This window comes from Anabas testudineus, chromosome 9 (genome assembly GCF_900324465.2).
Source record: "Anabas testudineus chromosome 9, fAnaTes1.2, whole genome shotgun sequence".
Classification (NCBI taxonomy): Eukaryota; Metazoa; Chordata; class Actinopteri; order Anabantiformes; family Anabantidae; genus Anabas; species Anabas testudineus.
Window position 1 is genome coordinate 18,313,222 of NC_046618.1, and position 11,032 is coordinate 18,324,253.

Consider the following 11,032-nt stretch of genomic DNA (forward strand, 5'->3'; position numbering starts at 1 on the left):
GCCAATAAAACAATTTGACTGTTTCTTCTACGTGTTTAAATGTTTTTTTAATATGTTTAGTCACATTTTATTAGGCTCATCTTAAAACATTACTCATTATGAGAATGTTACTGGTATGTTATTTATTTTCTCCTGTTTGTGCTGGCACTGAAGTGATCTGCTCTTAAAGCAATATCATTGTAAGTGATGAGGGACTAAAGAGTTCCAAAAAAAATGTAGTGCTAAGTTACATAAAGGGCTATTAGTCTAATACTTTTATAAGAATGTTTGTATTGAATTTTAATGTGAAACAGAACAACACGACATAAAAGGCTCGGTGGGTGTAAATGGGGTAATACAAACAGCAAGAATACCACATATAAAGAAAACAGTGAGTAAACTGAAATAAAGTAAACTTGATAAATAATGAGGACAAAGTCGTTATTCAGGTTTATTCCAGTTTCCTACATGAAGCAGAAATGGCATGCCAGATTTTAGTGAATCTTTTACATGAGCCTTGGATTTACTTGCAGGAGGGAGGTGAGGTTTTCTTTCTTCCTGAGCAGGAAGGTAGACGTGCTTCACATATCTCAGAAAGGATGTTTGACCATCTTTCATCTATGGACAAGCATAAACAAAGCTTGGGCAGTTCTGTGCCTGGAAAAAGCTTGGTTAGCCTGCTGGTTGATAAATTACTTTAAACTGCAACAGTCAGTGATGAATACTTATTGATGAGCTGTGTCCCAATCCAACAACGGTCTTGTCCTGTCTAAATACAGGGGATGCTGCCAAATGAATTAGATCGTATAGTCTGATAGTGTTCCTCTTTGTAAAGGATCAGTATAAAGACAATTTTCTATCCAATTACCCTGCAGGAAGGAGATACAAAAGGAGATCACCTTCTTTAGAAGATATGTGCAGAAAAACCTGTACCTGCACATATCTAAAGACATTGGACTGAAGAATGCCAGACTCAGTGTGTAACTGTTGAAAAGACACGAAAGGCTGAGTCAACAAGCATTTACTGAAATAGTGGAGTAACAGTTTACTGCAGAATTGACATGATACGTGGGGTTAGTCAAATTTGTTCATCCATGAGTTCAAGTGAATATGCGTGCCAGATGTAATGAATGTATGTAATGTAATATGATGTGATGTGAAAGTGATCATGACCTTTGACGACCACAATCAAATCAGTTCATCTTGCACTGGCATGTCATGAAACGGGAACATTTCTTCCGACAGTTTGTTTGCCTTGTACCTCACTTGTATTTCACTTTGGATAAAAGCATCTGCCAAATGAACGAGTGGCCCTTTGTGCCAAATTTGAATTATTATTAGAAAAACATAATGCCTCTTAAATCACGTCATGGGCCCTCAGGATTCATGCATTACAGAGTTGCTTTTGTGTGTAACGACAGGATCAATTAGAGACCTGTAAGGATGCATATCTGACGACAACAAAGAACGTGTCGCCTTATCTTTACATGTCTGTCATCTGTAGATCTGTGGTTTGTCATACCAACACCTGCACATCCTCTTTTCGTGTAAAGGTACAAAAAACATTTCCTACTGTAATCACCACTCTGAAGAAAGGGAGGCTTTCACAACACCTGCAATTGTTAATGAAGCAACCTGTAGAAACTGAGGTGGAAGCACCTGAGTGAAACTACCCATCTGCCGAAGGGCTTGCGTGGGTTCAGTGTTTTCCAAAGAAGAAACTCCAAAGAGCCTCTGGGTAGTCACGTGTCCCCATTGCCAGCGTCAACCATTAGAATCTGTCTCTGCATGCAGACTTTGGCACAGATAAAGGAAGTGATGCGGATGAAGTTTTGTTCGGAATGCTTCTCTTCTTCTTTTTTTTCATAAAATGTTGGGTTCATTGATTGGTTGGTAAAACCTTGTCGGCGGCTGCGAGCGCAGGATAAAAGCTCAGCAGAAGCCTGTTGTTGACCACACCGCACAGACGGAGCTGAGCTGATCACACATCACACATCTCACCACCAGACGACAAGATGTTTACACAAAGACAAACATACCTGAGGAATGGTAAGTGTCTAGTTTATTGTGTACCGTCAATTTTTAATTATAGTATTTGAGAGGAAAAAACTCATTTTTGGAAGCTTTTTACATGAGACTAAACTAAAGGCCTGAAAAGTACCAATTTGCAGACAACTTGTGATCACACCAGTGCATATTTCAGAGCAGGTGTATCTAGGAAGCAGCATATGTTTTGTATCACTGGTGAGAACAGTCAACTAATGAATTCAGTTGTTTGCCTCCATGTTCTCCAGGCCTCCTGTCATCAGTGGCAGCGCTGCTTCTCCTGACGACAGCGGGACAATCTGCAGTGCTGACTAACGACCTCCAAACCACGGTGACGGCTCCTACCACACAGCCTGACAACAGTGAGTGTCTCTAATGGGATGTGAGTCAGCCTGACGAGCACCTGCCACCAGGGGAAATGCTAAATCACAAGCAGACAACGTGCATGATCATGCCTTTTTATTTGTCTTGGATTGTTTTTGACATTGATCCATGACTTCCAGGCTCTTGTTGTTTATTCAGTACTTAATTATTAGTGAGACAACATTTTAATAATTAATTATAATGCTACTCTGTCTCTCTTTGTCTGCAGGCACCATGGAGACCCCCGTGGTTCTGCCCTTGCACAGACCATGTGGAGGCGAACATGAGAAATACTGTGAAAACGGTGGAAAGTGCATGTATCCCCAAGACAGCGACAAACCTTCCTGCATGTAAGTGTGAAGTTTTATTAAACGTGCATGCATACCTTCTACATCACGCCTTCTGTGTAGGTATCCTACACACCCCTGTGTAAGTTAGAGATAAGATCAGTGAGCAACGTGCTTCATATGCACATGCACAAGTTGGTTCGTGTTCATGTTTGGAATGCACTCACATATTTCTCTGCCTGGTCTGCAGCTGCACGCCTTTGTACAGCGGGCCTCGCTGCCTCTTCTTCAGTGATCAGAGTCACAGTGAGCCCGAGTTAGAGAAACTGATTGGCATCAGTTTTGGGGTAGCCATGCTCATAATGGCCCTGGCCATCATAATATACTGCTATGCTTCAAAGAGGTGAGTCTTTCTTCTTGCTTTCTCTCTCTAGAGCCCTTTTAGAGCAGAGAAATGTATTATTAGTTGACACTTTCCTTAATAAGTCAGTCAGTCACACCTTTATGGTGAACATGTATCTACTCATCTGCCTGTTTTTTTATATATCACAATAAAATGATGGGTTTTCAGTGTTTAATTTTACTTTTAATGAGCTAAAAGCAGAAACATCAGGACGATAACTTCTAATTCATATGATGTCTTTTTGTTTCAGGTGTGTGAAATCAGCACCACTAATAAAATCTGCACCATCTGAGACATCGGTGTGACCCCCTACACCTACACAGCACTGAGAGAAATCCACTGCTCAGTTTAATTTTTCAAATATGTAAAATGCCGTGAAACGACGCAGTCTAAAGCAAAATGTGTGACATGTTAAACAGACTCTATTGTACGTGTTATTTTATTTGTCAAGGTGTGAGGAGAAGAAAATATTTTTTATTTAATGTAATATAAAAATTAACTTATTGAACATGTTCATTTTATTTAAAGTTTTGTAATAAAGGTCTAAAAATGAGTTGTTGTCCAAAATTATTACTGTGGGTAAAAAGTCACACAACACACACCCAACTGTCAAACACCCTTTTTTGTAATCTATTACTGGAGACGATGGGGTTTTAGTTTACAACAAGGTTCAAGAATCTTTTTATAAATTTTTTTCATTGTTAACATTTTCAGAGCAGAGTATAAAAGTTAAAATACTAGTAGGTCGTAGTAGGAAAGTAAGTAAATTAACTCAAAACCATACTTTGGTAATAAGTTACTTTTTTTTAATGTAACTCATCTGCTTCACTACAGCACAATCATTTTTTATAATATTAATATTATTTTTACAATAATAATGAGCTTTTACTGGCTTTTTAGATTAAAAATATGCCAAACAAAACAAAAATATGAGCTAATTCAATGGAAGGCGTTGTTACAGCCTGTTGCAAACCATAGAAATGATAATGTTGCTTTAACATGTTGCATGTAGAAAGAGATTTATTAGACTTCACAGTGATGGCTTGAAATCAGGAGCCCGTAGGGTCAGTGTACAGGCTCTGTCTTCTTACTTGGAGCTTTGGAAGTGTGAAATTTGCTGAATTACAGAAGTGCATCACCACACCCAGACCGCAGCACTGAAGCAACTCCTTTCCAGATGGCATCACCTTCCCCTTGATGGTTATTTTGACAAGTCGGAAGCGTCTGTAATCCGGACTGACTCATTCTGTACCTGAGCCTCGGTCCTGTCGGTCACTACTCGGCTTCTGAAATGAGGAACAGCAGCAGACCCTCAACTCTCCTCTCTCTGATCGGTGAGTAGTGTTGGTTTATGTTTTTCACTTTTAGTTTTACCTTGGTCTCGGTTCGGATGTGACGCGTCGGCTCAGCTGTGGACCGAGATCAACACAAGAAGTGAGAGATCAGGTCTTTAAACGTGAACCCGAAGCGGTTTCACACACGAAAATGTGTCAAAACCACGTTTTTTACTTAGTTACTTAAAGCTATTGAAGTAAAAGTAACTAAGTATGTAAGTAACGCAGTTACAGCGCAGTTTGGAGCCATGACGAGTATATGTGGAGTTTGTGCTCATTGTACTGTAACAGAGAGAGAAACACTCTGTTAGGATACCACATTTATTTACCATTGATTTGTCAAAGTGGATTCAAGTACCAATCAGTACATGGTTATTATTAAATTAACTAAAATTAAATAACATTTAATACTTTAACACAATCAGGTCATACAGTACTACTGTACATACTGTATTTCTACTAAGTTGAATAAAGGAACTGAACACGTCTTCTTTCCTCTGTTGTAATTTTTTAACTTTTATTCTACCACATTTACTACTACTACTACTACTACTACTACTACTACTACTACTACTACTACTACTACTACCACTACTACTACACTACTCATTACTTTGCAGCTTGAAGTAAAGGAAGGAATATTATTAGTGCAATTTCACTGCTGTAGCTGGTTTAGAGGTTTATATTGAGTCCTTTATTTACATTTATGTTGTCCAGTATCTCCTGGCCCCTCTAGAGAGTCATGTAAAATCTTAGGGATTGTGAGACTAAGAAAACAAACACACGTTCTGCACCACAGTTTTGGATTTCCTCCCATTTTTGCTTGCTGTAAAATAGGCACACTGCTGCTGAAAATTCATTACGAAGCAAAGATCATATTCCAAATTTTAAACCAGCTCAGCACCTAACAAGGTCATCCAGCCAAATGTTCATGTTGTGTATTTCTATTTTGTGCAAAATGCTGGAAAGAAACAAATATAATCCTCACACACAGTTGCAGTGACAAGGTGCCAACATTAGCTAATAATGTAAATGGGCTGGTTGAACAGTGATTAATAAGCTAGAGCCGCTTTATCAATACTTTCAGCTCATGCTTACTGTATACGTGACCCCAGTCAGCCATGTCAGAAACACCCAACAACCAGCGTGGGTCTTCTTATTGAAAACAGAAGAAAATATCTCTGCAGCCATAACAACAGACAGTAACAGAAACCGAGAGTTTTCGAGTATAACCAGATTCGCAACCAGTTGTAACCTCAGCATTGAGATTCATGTTTTTCCATCCTGGCTGCAGGAATGTGGGCGTTTGCAAATGCCACGCATTATAAAGTTGTGCAGGTTAGCACAGGCGCAGGGGGCAGGCAACACAAGCCACACGTCCAAGATTACGCAGAGAAACTTTTGGCAGATCTGATGCTTTTCCATATACCTGTGACTTTTGAATATTTTGTTAATGTGCAGTGCAAAATGAATTAATTAAAAATATTATGTTATTATGCTTTTCTGGCCTCAACAATCGTACTCTTCTCAGGCAATGCTGGATAATTTCACTTTTTAAGACTGTGAAATGATTTTAATCAAACAATTTGAGGGACAACCACTTTTATAAGCAAGTCTTTAATTTATAACCCATGACAAGGGGTTACGTGAAGACTTTGACTTACTGTACAGCCCAAAACCAGCTCTTTATGGGGTTGTTAAAGAACAGAACTCTGGGTGGCACTATACAGAGGTATAACAGCAACCTACACAGCACTGGTAAAACTCAAAGTTCATATAAAATTATCAGTATTTGACAAGTATTCTCTCTTCTACAGGTGTCATGTTGCTCTGGCCATATGTTCTCACCAAGAGTGTGACAGTGCCAAATGAAGACACTGGCTCTCTAACTGCAGGTAATTACCCCAACAACTGGTGTGATTATGATTATTATTATTTTTGCAAGTTCAAAAGGAAATTATTAGGGATGTCATACATTACATTAAAGTTCATTTTAGCATCATACACTTAGTTTTTTTTAATGTAGAGTTAAAAATATATTAGCTCTCAATGGAAAAAATATGTAAAATTCAATATTATGTGTGTTTTTTAAACATGTGTTATACAGTACAGACCTGTTCAAATAAAACCTTTAAGCAACATACATTGTTAGCACTTAATTGAATTAAATAGACAACCATGATCCACTATAGTGGCTAGCCTCATGGGACAAGGTGAAAGGAAAAAAAAAACAAACATTCCTAATAATTTTATAAACTCAATAACAAAACAATTGAACATTTTTATTATCTTCCAACTATTTTCGCCATTTTGTTGAGGTCAATAATATATCATAAAACAAAGGGCCACCACAATGTCCTAGGGCACATGGTGATGTCATATTGTAATCCAAGTTGCACCTGCAGAAAATGCACAATTGTAAAAGTCAGAACCCTGAATCATCAAATGTTTGGTGTTAAAGAACGACTTAAACAGCTGTCTTGTTGCGGCTGTTGCAGGGCAGGGAGAAGCACTCCCTCACGTGGTGAAGCGGACAACGCAAAGCTGTGACAGCTCGTATGAGGACTACTGCTTCAACAACGGCCAGTGCATGCTGCTTGTGGACATCAATGAACACCACTGCAAGTACGATCTTGTGTGTGCGTGTGTGTCTGTGTGTGTGCTCCTTTTAGTCATAATGTGTTAGTATTAATGACTCGTCTCTGTGTGTTGCAGCTGTGACAGGGGTTTCTATGGACACAGGTGTGCTGAAGTGGAATTTGTCAGTCAACCAATAGGAGAAACACAGATCATTGTTATCATCTTCTGTGTGTGCCTGCTAATTATAGGCCTGGCTGGAGCTCTGTACTTCTTCTGCAAATGGTAAGGCCTTATCCTGTGAATGAATATGTGTGTTTACTATAGTTATGACCTTTGATGTGACTTTACTATTTCAGAGGGCGTTCCTCTTGGAGTACTTCTGTTGCCATAGGCTGGTTTCTCATTCAGGGATAAACGTGCTGTCTCTAGCTTAAGTTGTTTTAAATTTGAGTTCATCTTATTCTTTTGTTACCTGGCCCACGGCTGAACTGCTGAAAAATTCACCAATTGAATTCACACACTCACCATATTAATTTGAATTGCGACAATGCCATTGTTGTGTTTACAGTGTGTTTACACTGCCCCCAAGTGGACAAACAAACCAGTCATTGCAGATTTAAGTAGTTTTGAGAGGTATTTCATTTGAGTCCTAGGTACTTTATAGGCTTCATCTACCACACTGTACATCCAGAACTTTTTTATGCTACTGCAGATGACTGATTTGCTGGAGACACTTTGTAGTATTTCACTGTATTTCATATGCTACACACACTTTAAATTAATCATCAATTGAGTACCATCTCAATCTTTTAGTCAGCTGTTTTAAGAATTTTGTAAGGTGATGTTTTTTTTTATCCGCAATCTCATAGTCTGCATAATCTATACTAGCAGATTTTTCACTATATGTTAAGAAAAATACTTAATTTTAATACTAAAATTGGAGAATACATACTAAATAAAGTGAGCTTGTAGATTTTCAGGGCGACTTATAAAACACTTTGACATGCTGCTGTTTTTTTTTACAGGTATAAGAAAAACAGATTCGCAAGTCAGCAGAAGCGACAGGGTTACAGAGGAGTCCAGCTTGTCTAGAGCATCACACACCTGCTGCTGGAAACGGAAAACCAAGATGATCATCGGTTTGCACACACTATGACGTTACCTGACAAGTTTACACTCATTGGCTGGTTTTTACTGGATTGTTCGTACGCTACTTCACGTCATGCGGCTTTGGTTCACTTTATCGAGCAGACACAGCCACACAAAGAGATTAAAATGTTCAAAAAGGAACAGCTTTGTGTGCGCTGGGAGTGTTGTTTCCAGCTGCATGGGTTCTAATGTTACATTACCTGCCACCCTCATGATTGAAAAGATGAAAAGTGAGATGTACGAAGACAATACTCAGTTACCCCACCCACAGTTATGGTGGGTCATGGAAAATCATGAAAGGTTAGAGTGGATCAGTTAAAGTGTCAAACATTTCTGTTACATTGTAGAGGTCTGTGCTTTCAGAAAGTACGGTCAAGCATTAATCATCAAGTCTTTGTACCACTGCTGACAGTAAGTGACAAAATGTTGATCATTCACACGGTCGTGCTGTAGTTTCTTTATGTGAGGTTGAATTTCAAGATTTTAAAGAGCAAATTTCTTTTTTTAGTTTGGCATGGTTGCAGATTGTCTTCAAGTGAATCAAGTTCAGAGATTTATAAAAATAATTTAGCTGCCTACTTCTACTGAAAACTTTTTTTTTTATTATTTAAATCCCAGTTTAATTTATATCTTGTATTTTTCTTTAGCTTTTATTTATTGTTACATTATTACAGCTATTAAACTGGCTACTGAGTGTATCAATTCCATGTTTTTTTATTTTCATCTTGAACTTGTCTGAATGTATTATAATTTTGATAAGTTATTTTAAAGTATTATAATGTACATTGCGATCTTGTGCATGTCATTACTGCTACAGTAATGAATACAACTTCTCTTTTACAACTTTTTTGCTACTGAATTTTTTTCTTTTTATTTAGTTGACAGGCTTCACACATATTAAATATTTATACACATGAACAAAAGCATGTTTTACATGATGTTTTTTGCGATGGCAGTATTAGCTTCACATGCAGCAGGGAAACATATTTAATAAAAAAAATTAAAGCAAATATATTTCCAATTTACCAGCTTGTTCTCTGTTTTTATGTTAGTTTTGTAAATCTAATCTTATCTTTTCTAGACTGTTTTTATTTGGTACACAAATGCAAGTTTTATTTTGAAATAGTTTTGCCTACTAAATAGTATTATACAGTAAGTAAAGTGTAATCACTGAATGAGTACTTTGAGGTAAATGTGGGCTACAACCATATGAAACTGTTTTTTCAACTCTTTTTTAAAACTCTCTACGTTTAGCTTCATGTACCTTAAAAGCATCTAATTCTCTCATCTTAATGTTAGTTACAGCTGTGAATTTTCTGCCTCTAACAAGTCATATTGTTGGCAGTAATGAAGAGAGAATGAAGACATGTGGAGTAATACAGCATACCACAGAAATAAGTGGTTTACATGGATATCAAACAACAGTGAGGGGAATTTTAAGAAGACCTATGCCTTTGGTAGCCAGTAAAAGACATACACACCTCTGGCCTTGCAATGGAAAAGTCTATGAAAATTATGACTTTACAATAGGCAGAGTCAGATGTGATTAAATTATGAAGATCATTCATATCATGATCTGTCTGATAAAACCAAGGACACTGTGACTCTTCTAAAGATCTTAAGAAACACTTTGACTCATCCTATTTACCATTATCAGTGCACAATGGTTTAATAACTAGTTTAAAATACACTGTAATGTAATTTAGATCTCAACATCCTTCTCCTGCAGTATTTTCTAAAGTTTTATATTTTTATTGTTATCTACTACAGTACATGTATACACCAGTCCTATAGCAACTTATTGATGCTCATGCAAAAAGCTATGACAATAACAAATGGTTGCCAGTTTGTTAAACATGACAAATGCTGAAATTTAAAGTTGCTTCTTTCTAAGCTTATACAATATGTTCATGTCTGCCCTATAAATAGCAGTGTCCGGTGTCAAGTTAATCACTAACATCATTTTACTTTCTGCACCCTCATTAGTGCTCCAACCAGAGTCAATGAACCATTTTCACACCTGACTGGAGCGTTTTTATATCCTCTCTATGCTAATGAACAACAGTGATTACATGTAAACATTAACTCACCGGCAGACACTTACTTAAAAACACATAAGCACGCACGCAAAGACCCACAAACACACCCTTCCACTAGTGTCTGTTTTGCTCTAAATATAAAACCTGTGACTAAACATATTCAAAATTCAGGAAATGCCTTCTAATCTCCGCACTCTGTTCATTACAAGTGTGATCACCTAATTATTGCATAAGTACTAGTAGTTGCTCATGCAGTAAGGAGTGTGGTGGAAGCTCCACTAAGCTACATCTTTGCGTGTCCTTTAACAAAACAAAATATCCACGTGTACCATGTACACATTTGTTTTGCAAGACTGGTTCATTTTCACTGTTATTGTTGTTAACAGTAGCGTGAATAGGCATGGCAACACTGCGCTGTTGTTTGGTCCAGACTGATACATGTACAGTTCTAAAAAACGGTTGTCATGACACTTTGTAAAGACACCGATGTTGCCGAGAAGATGAACCCTAGTGACCTCGCTGAATACCTGACTTTTCCTCTAGTTGTTCCAGCACGCATCTTTTTCACATATCCAGTCAAAGATCTCAACCAATATGACATAAACTGGCACTAGACATTCACGGTTCAGATGAGAAGAAGTCTAATGACTGTGATCCCCAACTTGTGCTCCACCATTGTAATAAAATGTTAAAACCACAGCATTTATACCAGTTTATACCAGTGCAATCAACTTAAGAGGAAAGTCTTAGGAAGACCAGCGTCTGTTCAAACATGATAAATATCACAGCACCGTCTGCATGTCTGTTGATGCTTTGTCTTGTATTTTGTCAATGTCTGCATTTGCACATACG

At 37.7% G+C, this 11,032-nt stretch overlaps 2 protein-coding genes across 2 annotated transcripts; both read left to right on the plus strand.

Annotated features, from left to right (window-relative positions):
* The first annotated feature begins 1,879 nt into the window (after positions 1–1,879).
* On the plus strand, positions 1,880–3,616 carry LOC113150595 (epigen). Its single transcript, XM_026343166.1, has 5 exons — positions 1,880–2,028; positions 2,274–2,387; positions 2,618–2,738; positions 2,926–3,078; positions 3,329–3,616. The coding sequence occupies exons 1-5, from the start codon at positions 1,995–1,997 to the stop codon at positions 3,381–3,383; spliced, it is 477 nt and encodes a 158-aa protein (XP_026198951.1). The 5' UTR covers positions 1,880–1,994; the 3' UTR covers positions 3,384–3,616.
* A 589-nt stretch (positions 3,617–4,205) lies between these two features.
* LOC113150596 (proepiregulin) lies at positions 4,206–9,166 on the plus strand. The gene is made up of 5 exons (XM_026343167.1): positions 4,206–4,412; positions 6,230–6,307; positions 6,911–7,037; positions 7,128–7,274; positions 8,018–9,166. Exons 1-5 carry the CDS (start codon positions 4,370–4,372, stop codon positions 8,082–8,084), a joined length of 462 nt encoding a protein of 153 aa, XP_026198952.1. The 5' UTR covers positions 4,206–4,369; the 3' UTR covers positions 8,085–9,166.
* The last annotated feature ends 1,866 nt before the right edge of the window (positions 9,167–11,032 follow it).